At 51.3% G+C, this 18,206-nt stretch overlaps 1 protein-coding gene and 1 long non-coding RNA gene across 2 annotated transcripts; one reads left to right on the forward strand and one right to left on the reverse strand.

Moving 5' to 3' along the window:
• The first annotated feature begins 2,037 nt into the window (after nt 1–2,037).
• LOC122160379 lies at nt 2,038–7,204 on the forward strand. The gene is made up of 2 exons (XR_006168803.1): nt 2,038–2,461; nt 6,419–7,204. It is a non-coding gene; the product is annotated as an uncharacterized LOC122160379 (long non-coding RNA).
• A 3,284-nt stretch (nt 7,205–10,488) lies between these two features.
• Nucleotides 10,489–18,073, reverse strand: KLF11 (Kruppel like factor 11). Its single transcript, XM_042828319.1, is given in 5 exon segments — nt 10,489–12,032; nt 13,866–13,974; nt 13,976–14,860; nt 16,395–16,649; nt 18,004–18,073. Coding segments are annotated over 5 exon segments (1,602 nt in total). The 5' UTR covers nt 18,052–18,073; the 3' UTR covers nt 10,489–11,727.
• Nucleotides 18,074–18,206: the final 133 nt, after the last annotated feature.

An 18,206-nucleotide genomic window follows, 5' to 3' on the forward strand; every position in this document is an offset into this window, starting at 1 on the left:
GGGGGCCGGGGGAGCCCGGGGCCGGAGCGCGGCGCCGTCTCGAAGCTCAGCGACCGCTCTGCCACCGCGCTCGGTTCGCCGTTCTCGCCGTTCTCGCCGAACCGTTCCGGTTTTCCGGATGTTCTTCTGGGGAAAGAGGAGATCTGTTTATTTATTTATTTCCCTGCCCAAAAATAACAGCCGAGTCTCTGTGGCGTGGGGCTGTCAGGGAGGGGCAGCTGGGGGACAGGGACAGGCTGTGCACCAGAGGGCGGTGGGCACGGAACGGGCTGCCCAGGGCTGTGGGCACGGCCCCGAGTGCCGGAGTTCAAGGAGCGTTTGGGCGCCGCTCTCAGACACAGAGTCTGGTTTTGGGTGATGCTGTGTGAAGCCCGGGGTTGATCCTTGTAAGTCCGTACCGACTCGGGCTGTGCCGTGGTCGTGCGGGTCCGTTCAGTGGCGATGCGGCGGAGCCGGGCAGCACCGTCGGTCCGAGCACCCCTGTGGGGTCGCGTGCTGTTCGTTGGGCAAATGCTGCCCGAGCAGACGCACAGAAGTCGCGGGCGTGGTGTAATGCGTTGAAGTAATGCGTTCCTGGAGTTATTTCAGAGGCGTGTGGACGTGGTGCATCAGGACGTGGTGCAGCAATGGACCCGGCAGTGTAGGGCAGTGCTTGGACTCATCTTCTGAATCTTTTTCATCATAAAACATCCCGTGATTCTGCGGTTTACCAACAGAGATAAATATTGCTCAGCACAGCAAAAACCCACCCGTGCTTTTGCCAGGACCGCTGCAGCACAGAGCGCAGTGGCTCGTTAGGCAGAGGTGCACTCACTGCCTGCAGGACGAGCATCGTCTCTCCGTTCAGTGCTGCTTGTCTTTAAAATTCAGCAGTGAGCTGCGCCGTCCCCTTGGCCAGTGTCAGTCCCCTCGGTCACACCCTCGCAGCTGTGCTGCAGCTGTGCTCCCAAAGCCACCCCTCCTTTGCTGTTTTCCCCACAGCACCACTCAGCTGAGCACAGCCCCTCTTTGACCTGGCACATCCCTGGTACGTCATTGACACATCTCCAGCACCGTCCCTGACTCAATTGCTGGCTCATCCCTGCCACATCCTTAACACATCCCTAACACATCCTTGACACCATCCCAGGCACATCCCTAGCAGATCCCTGGCACCACCTCCTGCCCATCCCTGGCATATCCCTGACCCAGAGCAAGCGCCAGGCTTGCACAAGACAGCCAGGAGCCACTGTTAGCTCTGGAAGCCAGGAGAAGCATGGCACTGCCTGCCTTCCCTGCAGGATGCTGCCTCCCACCCCTCTGCACATCAGCAGGATAGGATCCCTGCCCGTGGCAGCTCAAGCTCTGTGTTCACCAGGAGTTGGTTTTGGCAGCATTCACTGGCCCGGCCACCCGCGGCATTTCTTGTGTCGCTGGAGGGTGCTGCTGCTCACTGCACAGGCACGGCTGGAATGGCCCCTGTCACCGTTTTGACTTGGGCCAGCCTGTGGACCCCAAATAACTCTTGGTTTTGGGGTGTGCCTGCAGTCACAGTGTCACCACAGCCCCACTGTGCCTGGCCCAGCACTGGGGGCTTTGGGGCTCAGGAGGGGCTGGGGGGCCATTTTCTTTCACTTCCCCACAGATCTCAAAGCTCCAAGTGAAATGTCGGCAGTGCTCCTTTGGGAAATAGGTACTGCTGCTGACAGATCCCTCAGAGAAGGTGGGAGCTGGTTTTGCAGAGGGAAGCAAATTTTTCTAACCATAGCTGCTCCATCCTGATGACTAATTGATTCTGTCTTCCACCCACACACCACGTACAGCTCGTAACACAGAGGAGTCAGCCACAAAGGGAAAAAGAGGCAACCGCCTGTCTTCCAAGCCCATCCTTTGCCCAGAAGTGCTGGGAATGGGTTCTCAGGGTGGGAATTGCCGAGACAAAGCTGCGGGGCTGAGCATTCTTCTGGGCACAGAAAGGAGCTGCTTTGTTCCTGCTTTCTAGGGGCTGGGTCCTTACACTGGCTCTGCACTGTGCCTGTTTAACCTCTGTTGGTGCTGTTGGGAGCGGCAGGATAGCTCGTGTGAACCACCAGCTTCAGCTTAGAGAAAGCAGTCACCAAGCTGACTGAGTCTGAGTCTGTCTCAAGCCAGAATCTGCCTTTGTCCCCCTCCCCTTTCTGTGGGGCAGTACAGTAAAGAGGAGAAATGTGGAAGTTTGGTTCTTCCTGCAGCACCCAGCCTGCCTGCAGGGGGTTCTCTTTGTCACTTCCTTCACCAGCAGGTATTTTCATTAGCAGGTATTTTCATTCCTAGGAGGTGCTCTGGCCCATGTACCATCCTCCCAGAGGTGGGTGCAAACGTGGCTGATGAGACACAAAGATAGCTTTGTATTGTCGTAACTGAAACATTTGACGTTTATTCTTTTCAAGGCCTCATCTCCACGACGCCCCTCAGACCCAGAGAACAACAACGTCAGCAATGAGTGAGTAGCCCCTGCCTCCCTTTCCCCTGCTGTGTTTTTTGTTGCCATCATGGCCATCTGGGCCTTCCATGGGCTGTGCAGCATGGGTGGAGTGGATCACAAGTCTTTTCTCCCTGGGAACCCTAAAAACCCATGAGAGGCTCCCATGCTGCAGCAGTTAGAGACACAGATCTCAGAATCACAGAATGGCCAGGGTTGGAAGGGACCTCCAGGATCATGAATCTCCAACCCCCCTGCCACAGTCAGGGCCACCGATCTCCACATTCAGTACTAGACCAGGCTGCCCAGGGCCCCATCCAACCTGGCCTTGAACATCTCCAGGGACGGCGCATCCACAACCTCTCTGGGCAGCCTGTTCCAGCACCTCACCACTCTCTCTATAAAGAGTTTCCCCCTGACATCCAACCTAAATCTCCCCTCCCTCAACTTAAAACTATTTCCCCTTGTCCTGCAGTTATCTACCCTTTCAAAGAGTTGATTCCCCTCCTGTTTGTAGGCTCCCTTTAGGTACTGGAAGCCTGCAATGAGGTCACAATGCAGCCTTCTTTTCTCCAGGCTGAACAAGCCCAGCTCCCTCAGCCTGTCCTCAGAGGGGAGGTGCTCCAGTCCCCTGATCATCTTTGTGGCTCCTCTGGACCCTCTCCAACAGCTCCCTGCCTTTTTTGTACTGGGGGCTCCAGACCTGGATGCAGTACTCCAGACTCCAGGGCCTCAGAGGAGCAGAGTAGAGGGGGACAATCACCTCCCTGTCCCTGCTGGCCACCCCTCTTCTGATGGAGCCCAGGATCCCATTTGCCTTACGAGCCGCAAGGGCACATTGCTGTCTCATGTTAAGCATTTCATCCATCAGGACCCCCAGGTCCTTCTCCACAGGGCTGCTCTCAAGGACTGCTCCTTCCAGTCTGTATGGATGCCTGGTGGAGACCTGCTGCTCTGGGCATCCAACAAACAAAACCCGAACTCTTACTTTCACGAACAGCAATGTTGACTGTGTCCCCAGGTCTGCCAGCAACAGTGGGAGCAGTTTCATGCATGTGTTAGAGAAACTGAGAAGTAACTAAAAGGATTGGAAAACCATCTCCTTGCACTGAGGAGAGACTCTTTTCAGTGCTGGGTTGTCACACAGCCCCTCTGCCCTTGAGGTATGTGTTAATCTGAAAATTGAGGAGAAAAAGGCAGGGAGGAAAAAAAAGAGGTAAGGAGACTTCACAGAACCACAGCATGGTGGGGGTGGCAGAACTCTCTGGGTCCATCGGGCCCAGCCCCTGCTCCAGCAGGGACACCCAGAGCAGGGTGCCAGCACCTCCTGCTGTCACCTAGAAGAGCAGCCCAGTGAGATAGAGGCTGGAAATGTGACACCAAATAACCACCTAAATCAGACACTAATGAACACCCTCCAAGCGGGATCTGTATGTGTTCTTCGCTGTATCACATTACCTCTTTTTTTCCCACACGAACGGTGGCAGTCCACCAATTGAATGACATGGCTCAGGAATGTCACAACAATCTTATAATTGCTTTCAACCCCTGTGTCATGCGCAGTGTTATCCAAGCGTGGCTTTGACCCATTTTTCGGCTGCTAGGTCTTGCAGAGGGCATTTTAATGATTAATCCTGTACTTTCCCATCCTCAGCAGAAAGATAAAAAACAGTGGCCTAGATTCATCCCATCTCATTCTGATTGGACTCATTCAGGGGTTAGGGAAAGGCTCTGCCCCAGAGGGCAGTGGGCATGGAGCAGTCTGCCCAGGGCAGTGGGCATGGCCCCGAGTGCCGGAGTTCAAGGAACGTTTGGGCATCACTCTCAGAAACAGGGTTTGGATCTTGGGTGCTCCTGTGTGGAGCCAGGGGTTGGACCTGGGGATCCATGTGAATCCTTTCTCACTGGAGATATTCTGTGATTTTCAGGCTCTTAACTGGGGCTGACTTGCTTAACTTGGCCAGATGACCACCAGAGGTCCCTCCCATCACCATTCTGTGATCCTGGGGTTCCTACCTAGGAGGCTACCACTCATGAGGGACACTGTCAGCAGACTCCATAGCTCACTTTTGAGCTAATCCTGCCCTTTGTGTTTCCTTCTCCTCATTGCAAAGTTCACTGTCTTTCCATTAAAAATATTCCCCCTTCCCTTAACCATACTTAAACACAGAGAGTCTGGTCGCTGAAATGGAGCACATTCCTTGCTTTCTCCTTTTCTAAACTGCTTTAGCCTCTCTGATCACTCTTACTGCTGCTTTCTAAGCCGTTAGTAACTCTAGTATTTTACTCAAAGGAAGTCTCTGCAGTGATCTCGATGGGTTGTGTTTCCCATGCTGTCCTCCCCCATTGCTTCTCATGCCTCTGGCTCCCTGAGGGCTGCTGGGTTTGAACAATTCCTTCCCAACATCCCAACCTCCAATTTTCAAGTCACCAAGTCCAGCAGCTCTCAGCAGGACTCAGCGGGCAGCACCGTGATGCTGCAGGTCCAATGGCATGCCATGTGGCACCCCCATTGCTCTCGTTTCTCAGCCCCAGCTTAATTCCTTGAGATGAAGGCTCAGGCTGGGAGGCCTCGGAGGCCTCGGACTGACCTCCTGCTCAAAGCCACCTCAGTGCAGGGTCCTGTCTGGCCTGGCCCTGAAAAGGCTCAGTGATGCAGCGTGCACAGCTGCAGGCTTCCTGCTGGAGGGGTTTCTCCTTTTATGCAGGTGGGATGTCTCTGTTTTTGGTTTATTTCAGTTTTTCCATGTTAAGTGATGGATAACTGCCACAACAGCAGAAAGGACCCAAGCAGCAGCTTGCTTTCCTTTTGCATGATAGTGGGTTGCTTCCGTCTGTTTGAAATCCCCTCTGTGTGTCACTGAACCTGAATTTTACCTGGAGACTTTCTCTCCTGCCTGGAAGTCAGCACACAGGCAAGATGTGGGGATGCTAATGACCAAGTTCAACCCAGCTGTGCTGGGCCTCATCCTTAGAGAAGCAGTGGGTCAGTGGTTGCTAAATAATGGCAGAGCCAGATATGTGCTGTTGGATGTGATTTTTACAGTGCCAATAAAACCCGGGCCAGTCCCCTACCGATGGGGGATCAGACATCACTTGTGTGAGAGAGAAATAACTAAACCATAGGAGCAGTTGGAAGGAGTTGAGCTCTTACTTTGGTTGGAACACCCCGTAGTGCTGCAGAGGTTCCCATGGAAGAACCTTGCACATGTTCTCAATCAGTACCTCGCTTTTTGGGGCCTGGTGTTTTATAGCATTACCTTTTACCTTACATCTCTCAAAAGCAGAAGCACAAAAATACCAATGTGATCATTCTTATTGGCAACATCCAGCTCCCTTAAAAAGGACAAAGGCCACAGGGCATGCACATGGTGGTCGGATAATAACAAAAAGCTCCTTTCTGGATGAAACCTTGGAACTAGCAGCTGGTGTTAAAGGATATGCAGCGTATTGGATGGGCCATGGCCGTAGCTTACCAAGCATTATGGAGCACAGGAGTTTGAGTACTGTACAGATTTCACTGTAACAATCTCACTGACTAGAATAGGTGCCAAGTGCTAGAAAATGTCAGCCAGTGGTGTGCCCATGGAGTGTGGAAATCTGATGCATTAGAGTAGCAGCATCTCAGCAAGCCAGAGCACTGCCATTTTCCCATTCACCCGATGATGAAGTTGGCAATGAGGGAGTGCGGCTTCCTTCCCAGCAGCAACAGGGAGGAATGGTTTTAAACTGAGACGGGGAGATTTAGGTTAGATATTAGGACGTGACACAGGTTGCCCAAGGAGGTTGTGGGTGCCCCATCCCTGGAGGCATTCAAGGCCAGGCTGGATGTGGTTCTGGGCAGCCTGTTCTGGTGGTTGGTGACCCTGCACATAGCAGGGGGGTTGAAACTGGATGATCATTGTGGTCTTTTTCAACCCAGGCCATTCTATGATTCTGTGATTCTATGATGCAATAACCTGCTCCCTCCACCTGCAGGTGCCCATCACAGGGCAGCAAGCAGTCAGTGGGGTGCCCGGCCATCTTGTACCATGGCTCAGAAGAGGAACTGATGGCCAGCATCGAGCGGGAGTATGGCTGCTGAAACCACACATGGGGCATGGCTGGAGCAGCAGAGCTGCCAGCAGAACGCAATGCCTGGGATGGTGAGGAGGAGTGCAAGCAGAAAGACCAGAAAAAGCACACCTTGTGAATCAGTATCTCAAAGCTCCTCTTGAAATGGCCTTTTTACCAGATTTACTAGCTTTTTGAGATGTGGTGCTTTAGGGAAGAAGACCTTTGCTTTGTCCTGGCAGTAATAAAGTGCAGCAAAATCATTCGATATAGATCTGAGTTTGGGAGTGCGCTGTGAAATGCAGCAAGCTCTGATGCATTACTGCACCCTGGCAGAAAAATCACTGTGTTATATCCTTAGCTGATCCAAAGTAAAACAGAAAGGCTGTGGATCTCTGAAGAAAATAATGTTTTCTGTGCTCCCCAATAGGGAAGCCTTGTGTTGTGGGGTTTCTGCCTTTGTTTTATCTGCATCTTAATGTATCATGAGTAGCTGCTTCTTAACAGAAGTAGAAAAATACCTAATTTCTATCTTTAGCTGAAGTATTCAAGATATCAGATGAAATACAGAGTGTGAATGCAAGAGGAAACAGCAGGACACATCTTAAGATGCTGTATTATGATGTCTTCATCATTGCAGGTATTTGTGAAAGAGAAATATATGCATCTGTATTCTATGTACCTTTCAATAAAAGCAACAGTGGTTTTGAAGCAGAGTCTCCTGGAAAAAATCCTGTTTTGAACGCCAGCACTTTTTGTGGGGAGCAGAATTATTTAGGTTTAGACCCATGGCTGCCGAGCCACTGCTCTGCAGCACATCCATTGGATCTCCTGCCGCTTGTGTTAGCTTTTGGCAGCTCTCAAAGACCTCCTGTGGCAAGCAGAACAGATGTGTGCCGGGAAAACACTGGAGGCCTCCTGACTGCAGCTCTGCAGGCGGCCTTGGGGCTCTGTGCCCTGCCCAGCTTTCATGTCACTTCCAGCCTCTCTCTGCGGCTGCAGTCGCTAACTAGGCCAGGTGTATCCTTACAACCCATTTCAGTCTCTCCTAAAATAAAGTCTGTACTTCAGCAATTCTGCAGAAATTGAGTAATTTTAGAAGGCACAAATATTTCTAAATAGAGTGTATTCCTGTTAGGCTGCAGGAAATTTCTCTTGCAGTGCAGCAAACCCCTGAGCTTCTCCGTGAAAGAAGCTGGTAGGACAGTGAAGGAACAAGAACGCGTCTGCTCCCAGGATTAGGGGACGGCAGGTTTCATTCACGGCAAACCTCAGTGCTACCACGAGAGGAGGAGCTGCAGGAGGAGGAGAGTGCAGTGAGCTGGGACAGTCCATGCTCCGGGGAGAAGGAAAGGTGGGGTCGGAAGAAGCGGCTGCAAGCTGTGCAATGGTTTCTCAGGCTCTGCGCTGAGAAACAAAGAGCTGCTGTGAACTCAAGAGAGATCACAAGGGAGAAAATAAAATCTGAAGTATTCTTCTCATCTAAAAAAAAGCTCTTCCAGGAAAGGGCATGCTCTGGCCTGCTGAGGCTGTCTGCATGCATGAGATGCGCTCGTGGCCATCTGTACGCATCAGGAAGTGAGCATTACCCAATTTCCTTCTCCCACGCTCCAGGACTGAGGCAGAAACTGAAGGAGGCTGCGTTTGCTGGAGGAAGAAACTGATCATGAAAGAAACTGCCTCAGTGCCAACACACCCCACAGAGGAGCGATCCCACAGAGCGCGCTGTGATGGCTGAGTGCAGTTGAGGTGTCACGGCAGCCTCCTCAGCCATCTTGCAGCCTCCTCAGCCCATGCGCTGCCATTTTCTGAGTCATCATTTGCTGTTCCTGCATGTGTGAGTTTGCCTTTTCGTGGCCACAACCTGCCTGTCTCAAGCTGCCTCGCCAGCCATGATTGGAAGGCAGCAGCCATATGGGCTCACAGATGGAACTGGGAGATGCACCCAGCAGCCCCACGTGTCAGATGCTGCCATGCAGGAGTCTGCACGGCCATGAGGGGAAGCCACCAAATGCCACCTCCTGCACACTCAGCACAGTCTCAACCGCTGAAGCAGGAGCCTGAGCTGTAGCCTAAGGGTGAGCTGTATGCCAAAGTGTGAGTACCCAGCTGTTCTGCCCTGAGGCCTCGCTCCTGGCTAGCTCCGGGGGCTCTGACCTTGGGAGTGGGTCACCTTGCTGCGAGCAGCTGTGACAAAGTCGGTTTCATTACACCCCTTCCTCTTTTCTCCCATTCCACTTCCCTTATGCGCCCACCCCATTCCCATGGCACTGATGTAGTGGAAACCAGAACCTGCCATTTAGAAACACAGCCCTGCTAGAAATAAATACTGCTGCAATCCGGGAACCAGCCAGAGGGAAAGGAACGGCAGAGATGCTTGAAAGTGTAAACAAGGAGTTCGTGTGCTGGCATCCTCCCGGCCACATCCTTCCCAGCTGAGACCTGCGGGTCACACCCAGAGCGCACAGGAATGGGAAGAAGCAGGGCTAACGCAGCCATACTTGAGTCACATTCTTATCTCTTCTTTATTTGCACCTTTCATGCTGCTTCTAGAAGCCATGCTAGGAGAACACAGTTCTGAGCCCCGAGACTCCTGTTTTCAGGCAGCATGCAAAAACCCCACACCACGGTGGTGATGTACACATAAATACAGGCGAAGAACCAAAAAGGTCTTTCATTTGATGGTAGGTAAACCAGTGAGTCTTCTACTGGCTAAATAGATAACATAATCCATATTATTTTTTTTACATAGCTCTGGAGCAGATCTTTATAGGAAATCTGAAAACTCACACCTTTTAATGATTTAAAAACAGTCACATCACACAATTCCTTCAGTAGAAGCTAAAAAAACAGATACAAAACCAGAATTCCACTTCTTTAAAATGCTCAAAGAGACTGGAGGGTGTCATTCAGGCAGTGAGTGAGAGCAGTGCCCCCCATCACGTGTAATCCATAAATAATGCTTATACAGCAGGAAGGAGCAGAGCAAACAGAGCCAGCAGCCACAGCATGGCCCAGCTGTTTGGGAACACTCACAGGACGCAGGAGGTAGGAGGCCACACATGGGCTTCTACACCTCCCAGGAGCTGCAGGAATCACCACTGGTCACAAAAAAACAGGGAGGGAGATGTGAGTCCCCAGATGGCTTTGCTCAGGACTAAATGGGCCGGCAGACTGAGACAGGCCAACCTTCTCCCAAGTTATAAGTGTGTTACAGTGGCAACCAGAAGTCAAACTTCCTAATCTAGGGAACTTCTGAGCAAAACAGAGCAAAGTCTTTCTTTCTACACCGCACGAAGTGCACACATTCACTACAAGGGGGAAGCACAAAGCTGCATGTGCACACACTCCCCAACATGTATGCTGCCTGTGGGATGATGGTGCAGCACACAAGCAGGGTGTGGGCGTTTTAAAGGTGAGGCACAGCACTTCAATACACCCAGCACAACGCTCTTGTGCAGGCTGGAAACTTGTTACCAGTAATTATAACTATAGAGCGAAGTGTAAAAATAATGACAGATTCAGCTTTCAACTGAAAAAGGCCTCTGCTGATTTCAGGGGAGTGCTGAGATCAGCAAGTCTGCTTAAATGAGAGCAGCACTTTGCCCATGCTGAGAAACAAGACCACGTGTTTAGAACAAAGCCGTGCAGGATACAGCGCATTCCTATGTACCTGCATTTTCACATTCAGGTAAAAAATAAATAAAAAAAAAGTGCTCTCCAGCACTCAAATGAGCTCAGTATAGGAACGGTTGAAGATAGGAGCCCTGGAGGGTGAACACTATAGAAATACTTCATAACAGGTGAGCTTCAGCCAGCAAAACAGCAGCTGGCACTTCTCAGCACACAGCACACAGGTACCCTCCTGTACAAGCTGGCCACAGCAGGGGTGTTGCATCTCATTGCTCACAGCAGGCCAGCGCAGCACAGTGCCCTGCAGCCAGCCGTTCCACTCCTCAGTCACATTTACATGGGGTGTGAAAGAAAATCCAACCAACGGGGAGAGTATCTCGTTTAATAGAAAAGGGTGATGCGATACAAAGTACTGTGGAGAAGTATAAGGCCACGTGAAGAGCATCCTCGCGCTGACAAAGGTGGCTGTTTGTTAAGACATGACTAGCATTTCTCCTGGTGCTTTGATACAGGTCATCAAAAGTCTGGAACAATTTTCTATAAGGTGCATAAGCATCCACAATGCGTAAACTTAATTTTATATTTTTGCTGTATTAAAAAAAAAATATATGCAGAGACCCAGCTAATCACTCACAGGTTATCTTGCCATTTTTGCGATTTTTCAGTACTTTAATACGCTGATTTAGTAGGGCTGAAAGTAAAGCATCGTTTCTAGTGTCAAAGCTTCTGAACAGTGTTTGTGCTTCTACATCCAGCAGAGCAGCCTGGCTCCCAGTGCTCTGCTCAGGCAGAGTGGGGACCCAGGAACACCCAGTGTGTCAAGCTTTACTAAAAGTCACAACAGCTGCCACTTGCAAAGAATATGAACTGATGGGGTGCTGAGGATTTCAACACTTCTTTTCTGAAAGTCATTCTAGGATGGTTTTGTTGGGTTGGTTTTTAGCTGGCTTTTGTTTTGTTTATAAACAGTGACAGGCTTAGACCTCAGGCTCTCCAACCTCCAATGTCACCTGCACAAGGAGGCTCTAACAGCACCAGTCTGTTGGAGGATCAGAATCCAGAAGCGTGAAAATCCCAAACACCAAATTTTCAAACGTTACATACTTACAGAATGCTCTGAATGCATTTGCTTAGGCTCACAGGAAAGTAGTTTCCAAAGCCCTGGGTTTCATCCTGCACACCTCTACTAACGCAGGTCAAGTAAGCCTGCATACGAAGATTCAAAGGAATAAATACAAAATATATTTGGTATAGAAAACACTAGTATAAAAAATTAAAAATCACCCTGTTTCACTGTCCATCAAAATATTAACAGCAAGCAATGACTCGTTTAAACCTATTGTCAAAATCATTTCAAAAGAGTCCCGCTTTCCTGAAGTGCTGGTGATTGCATCTGCCCAAATATTGAACAAACAAATAGGATGAGGAAACAGGATAGATTTCTCACCTAGCATTATTAACAGAGGACCTAAAATGAAGGGAACTGAAGTATGTACAAACAAACACGCCGAGGGGTGAAGAGGGGCACGCTGTCAGTTCTGTTGCAGCCAGCAGAGCTCTTCACGGGTTACAGACAGTTTCAGAGAAGGCGCCTTGTCCCACTAGCCCTGACAGACAGACGGTGGCACGGGGATGAGCATACTCAGAGCACTGCTGCTTTTCGGTTTCTCCGCCGTGGCAATTCTGTTCAGTTTGCCCACCTCTGTCTGCCAGCTGGGGATCTTCTTGGTGGCCATGTGGCGCCGGGTGTGCTTCGTCAAGTGATCGCTGCGCATGAAGCGGCGCTCACACACGGGGCAGGCAAACTTCTTCTCTCCCGTGTGAGTTCTGCGGTGGCGTGACAGTTCATCTGAGCGGGCAAACTTCTTGTCGCAGCCTTCCCAGTTGCAGCTGAAGGGCTTTTCTCCTGCAGGACGTAAAAGAAAGATAACTTTCATTAAGCTCTGTTTTACCAAAGAGCTGTGTCATACCCTACTTTGCAGAATCTGACAGCTTCCAAAACTGCCCATCCGTGCAGCCACCGCTAGCTCGAGTACAAGCTGAATTTGACTTGCAGAGAAAAAGCGAAGGTCTCTTTTCCCCTTATTTCCTCACATCTCTTTGAACGTTCTTTAATAGAGTCCATTTGTTTAAAGAGAAGCTATGTTAACTACAGACTTAACCAAAAGCAAATCCCTGAGCCCATCCCTCCTATGCGGCCACAGCCCTACAACCACTATGCATCATTAGCAAATGCTGTGGGCAACAAGAAAACATGGGGTTCACGCTCCCAGTCCTGCTGAAGTGACCACACACCGATGCAGCACATCAGGGAGCACTGTGCTCTGACAGCCCACGTGCCCGGAGACCCAGACTCCTACAGGAGCTCTGGATGCCAGGGAAAGATAGCAGCCAGGAAGGCTTTCAACAGAAGTTTCTCATGCTGGGTGACTGCTTAACATCACACCCATCCTAAACAATGTGACCTGCTGCCTGCAGCCCTCATAGACCTCAAGATAAACAAGATAAACATCTACCCTTCACCACAAGTCTGGGGAACTCTTTGGAGCGGAGCAAGAAGTCCAGCAGAAAAGATGCACCGCAGCAGCAGTGTTCTTACTGCAGAAGGCAAGTGAAGCTCGGTGTGCATGATGCCCACCTAGCTGCTCAGTGAGTGGGACGAAGCAGGAAAAGCAAGCTGCTGCTGCTCTGCCCACTGATGCTGCGCAGCAGGGTGGCAAGTGATGGGACTGTGTGCTTCCCCAGCCACGGGTGCTCATCTTAACATCACAGCAGACACAGCTCTCCTCGTGGGTCAGTGGTGGTACGTGACAAGGGAGAGGTTTGCTGCCACAGACCAGAAGCAGAACCATCATTCTGTCTCTGAGCTCCAGTTTACAGGGATTATCAGCTTCATACGGGGCTTAAGCTCTGTTCTCATAGGAATTGGACAAACAAGCTGGCAAACTAACGCACATCCTGCCTTGGAACCACAGAGGGTGGCAGAAATAAGCAAAGGAAAAAAAATTTAGACAAACATTTATATGAACTCTTCTTTATCAATCACCCGATATGCTTGTTCCTCAACATCAGAAATAGTCCCTTCCAAGAACTCAACATTTAGTTTTGACTAAACAGGATCTGAGAGTTAAAAAGAGAATAGGTACAACACATTTACACTGCCTCTACACTAACCAGATATTATGGAACAAATCATATTAATTGTAACTGATTTACAATTACTTAACATAAAACCAATTATATTCCTGCAGCAGCTCTGCTTCCTAACACTCTAACCCAAAATCTTAACACACACCTATTTAGCCTAGCCAAAACTCTAGGAATTCTAAACATAGTAGTATTAGTAGTACTGGAATGTCTCTTTTCCTTCATTCACGTACAAATTAAGAACAACTACCTGTACTATGGACTGCTTACACCAGACCCCTCCATACTCAAAATAAAGGCTTGCACAATTCACTGCAATCCAGTCCAGCTGGCAGAATTCCACTCAAATCTAAACACATGCACACAGAGGGCAAAGCTTTGCTCCGACTAAAGCATGTGAAACTCAACCAACGCTACAGGGTCGGCTGAGGTCTCAGAACAAAGTCTGTTTTGTTTGCTTGCCCATGGAGAATGAGCATTCTTCTCTTCTCCAAGATGAGCACAAGACCCCTGACCACCTGCCCCTTCCCTTTCCCGCCCGCTGCCACGCACCCTTCAACACCCCAATGACAGCTCACCCCACGTTACACACCAGTGTGGGTACGAAGGTGGGCTTTGAGGTGGGAGCTCTTGAAATAGGTTTTCTTGCACCCGGGGAAGGTGCAAACATAATTCCTCCGTCTCGAAAAGTCCATCTGGGGGGGTGCAGCTTTGACCAGAAGCGATGAACACGGGGGCAGGAGCAAGGGGCAGCAGCTTGGTGTTCCCAACAGTCATTACTGTTTGCGGGCACTGCGGCGTCGGCGCGACAGCAGTCTGTGGAAGCACCAACATGACGGCCCCCTGAGGCACAGAAGATCCCACGAGCACAGGCTGAGAGAGCGGAGCTGTCTGCGGTAAAATGGGTTTCATCGGAGCCGAGACGGTTGGAGCTGAAGGCTTGACGTAGGCATTAATCACACCGCTTTGGCCATTCAAAGGGATCATTTGACACAGAACCTGGGGGCTTGACACGGGGACGGGTGGCACTGGGGTAGCTCTTTTTTGCAAGTCGTCCTCGCAACTCTTTGGTAAGTGGGTCTGTGGAGAAACAGGTCTGATTGGAAGCTGTCCCTGGCTGGGCATGACATCACTGCAGTCACCAGCACACGGCTGGCGTACCGGAGAGGCTTTGTTAACTAAAGCATCGGCAGCACACGTGTCCTGCGGCAGGCTGGAATGTCTTCGGTCCTCTGCTCCACTCCGGTCTCCAGAAGTGCCGCAGCCCGAAGCTGCCTTTGCTTTCTCTCGCGCAGCAGGACCCTGGTGGTAAGCAGAGCTGTCACCTGTGTGCCGTATGACGCTCGTCGCCATGGCCCTGCAAGGCTGAGGGGCAGAGGCCTCCGCGAGGGCCGCCCTCTGCTCACATTGCCTCTCCACTCTCAGGATGGACGGCTTGGCCGCGGGAGTCGAGTCGGTAGTGGATGTGACCAAGCAGGCAGCCGTGCTTGCCATGACGGTCCTGGGCTTGGAGTAAGTGACCTGCGAGGGGAGCAGCATGGCGGCAGACATCTCCACAAGGTCGGGGCTGTGCGGGGGGGTCATGCACTGCGGAAAGAAAGCACTGTTATACAGCGCTGCTACCCGGCGCACAGCCTTTAGTGCAAAAATCAAATCACACCTGCTCCTCAGAACCTCAGAAACCGCTGCTTGGGGAAAGCAATTAAAGCTTGCATTGCCTCATCTGATGGTCATTCAGAAGAGGCTCAGAAGTGTGCTAATTAATAAAAGGAAGGCGATGGGGCAGATTGCAAACCCACGTAAAATGGTGCGTGTCTACTCAGCGCACTACAGAAACTCCCTCATTTCTTCTCCCAGCAATGGGTGCAGACATAAGAGGCTCTGAGCGCTCTGCTGATCACAGAGACAGAGCAATAGATAGCAGAACTGTACCATGTGAACTTCAATATTCCAGTAAGACTTCAATATTTTTATCTTTAATTTAATAATAAATGATACTTTAATTATTTAAGATCTTCAAATAATGACCTCTCCAGCAGCTGGTGGCTATTCCCAAGACAAACACAAATGGAACTGCTCTTCCCCATAGCCCACGCACCCACCCACCCCCCGTGACTTCCTGCTGCTGCCACCTCTCCTGCCCCTCTTAACACTGAAATCCCAACCCATGCCTGTCTGCTGCGCAGCTCCAGAGTTCCAGAACTGAGTGGCAGGAGTATAACAGAAGAGGCCTACCAGTCAGTTGCTGTATCATCCCAGCCTACTTGCCTCTCCTATTCTCTTTTTGTGACGTAACTTCATACTAAAAGCCACTGGCTGAAATAGGTGTTAGCCTTCTAAAACACAAATGACAAGTCTTTCATTTTTTATTTTTTTTAAATCTACTTCTATTGCAACATAGGTTGAAACAAAAAAAAAGTTGTGATTCAACTGACATTAATCAGTCAGAGAAGGCCAATGCTCTGGAAAAATAAACTGCGTGTAGAAACACACAGCATAAAAACCAATTAAATTTGCTGTTTCATAATGGTAAGCTGTACTAGAGATCTGCGTGAAGCCAAATGTCGTCAAGAACCTTCCTCCTAAAGGCCTTCCAGATAAGTCAGCGCTGAATCACTGAGGCTCAATCTGCCTTTTGTACTCCAAATGCTCCAAGAACCAGGCAGCACTTCTGTGCAGTGCAGGTGATGGAGCACAGGCTGCCCAGAGCTGTGGGATCTCCTCCTCGGGGACCCTCAGATGCGGTGCTGGGCACCCCGCTCTGGGTGTCCCTGCTGCAGCAGGACTGTGCTTCATGCACCCAGATGGCCCTGCCCACCTCAGCCCCTCTGCGATTCTCTCAAACATCCAACCACCGAAACAGCCTTCCTCTGTGCTGCTCCTGACAGCAGGAGCTTTTATACCAAGATTTAACAGGAGACCAAACTCCTACATTCGCCATCCCAGAAACAGCAGGAAACCCCACGCTGCTGATTTGCATGTACACACACAGCACGAGTCACACTGCCACTGTTCTATGCACGGTCACACAAGCGAGGTATCTTCCTCAGCTAAGCCAAAACACGGCAGAGATGTACCAGCCAGGTGTCACACGCTTATTTTGCAGTCACGCCTTCCTTACCAGCGTAGATAAATAATCCTTTGGTAATTCAGAAGTAGCCTCAGCGTGCATTGTGAAATCTCCAGAATCCGAGAAGGGCGTGAGAGGCCTTATCTTTAATATGTCACCTTTCTGCAATCTTTGCCCCCAGGAGCTCATACAAACAAGTGCCTCAACGGCTTCGATGTCATTCTGCTCCAAGGTGCTGCAGGTGGAACGCTCGCTGTCATGGCGCTGCCGCTCCCGGATGGACTCATAGATATCCACAATGTCAACCTGGATGTAATCGGATTACTGGCTATTAGCACGAGTCAGAATACAAAGCTGACACCACCCACATGCTGTCTGCTCACCATGAAGGTCATCTGAAACAGATCCCATGCCTGCAGCAGGACTTTTACCCATCAGCTCCTTTCTCACCCTCCCCCTGCCAGCTCGTCTCCCCACCCTGTTACCCTTCTAAAGGAAAAAAAAAGGGGGAAAACAAAAAAAGATCACAAATAAATAAATAATAAATAAATAAAATCAACCAAGCAAGACCAAAAAGCCACCCTCACAGAAAAGGAATTGATAGGTTTAATATGGAGCTCAGGTTTCCAGAGTTCTTTTCCTGGATAGCACTGCTCTGTATAAACACATTCCTTGTCTGTATACAAGCAGAAAGAAGGGATGAACTTCCAACCTTGTTTAGACAAGGCTGTCTCCTGGCCCCAGAAGATGGCTGCTCATTAGCACTAATCTCATTGCCGGAGCGCATGGAAAACACACTTGAGGCTGACAGCACGATGCTCTGAGCCTGGGGGTTCCATGCTGTGCAAAGCATTTCCATTTTATTTTTAGCTAGTGGGGAAAAAGGAAGGCAAGGAGCTTCCAGAGCACAGCAGGGCTTCTTCGTATGCAGCACTTTGAAAAACTGTGCTAAGAAACGTACGGTACCGCACAGGTGCCGGGTATCCCAAAGGGCACCGAGCAGCGCGAAGACAACGGGCAGGAACGCTATCGGTGTGCGTCCACAGGCGAGCGGCACAGCTAGGGGTGCGCAGCCACACGCGAGGCAACACCCAGCCTTCCCGCACAGGAAACCCGAGCGTGGCAGAGCTCCGGCAGCACACGGCAGCGCGGCTGCTCGGCGCCCTGCCGGCACCGGGACGGGAGGCGCAGGACGAGCGCTGCAGCCCTGCCGCAAAAAGAAAAGGGGAACTAAAAAAAGCAGGCAGTGCCACGCCGCTGCCACGGCCTCCGGAGCCGAGGGAACCGCGCTTCCTGGGTGATGTCATCGGGGCTCTCGTGGCCCGCAGTTCTGGGACTGACTCACAGAGCGGGGCTCCGCTGCATCACGGACATACGGATGCGCGACATCGCCGCCGCTACGCGCACGGGCAGCTCGTCAGCGCCGGAGATCCGCGCAGCGGCTCACGGCCGGGACGCGTGTCCCCGTCTCACCCCGCCCGGCGCGGCGTCGGCAGGAGCCGGATAAGGGGGCCGCCGCGCTGCCAGGACGGAGCCCCTCAGATCCCGGCCCCGAGCGCCCCATCCCCGCAGCTAACGGCCCCGACGGCCCCCCGCTCCAATCCCGTTAGGCACCGGCCCCGGCCGCCCCCCTCGGGGTAACGGTCCCCGCGTCGCTCACCGCGGCCGCATCTCCCATCTCCGGGCAGGGCGAACCCGAGCCGTGCATGGCGCGTCGACGCGAGCGGGAAGGCGGGAGCCGGCGCGGCGGAGGGCGGGGGGCCGCTTATTTTTTTTTTTTTTTTTTTTTTTTTTTTTTTTTTGCCCGCGGGGCCGGCACCGACGGTCCCGCGCGCCGCGAGCCGCCGAGAGCTCCGCGCGCCA

Source organism: Centrocercus urophasianus, unplaced genomic scaffold (assembly GCF_019232065.1).
Source record: "Centrocercus urophasianus isolate 14NV4802_14NV808 unplaced genomic scaffold, USGS_Curo_1.0 seq_10, whole genome shotgun sequence".
Classification (NCBI taxonomy): domain Eukaryota; kingdom Metazoa; phylum Chordata; class Aves; order Galliformes; family Phasianidae; genus Centrocercus; species Centrocercus urophasianus.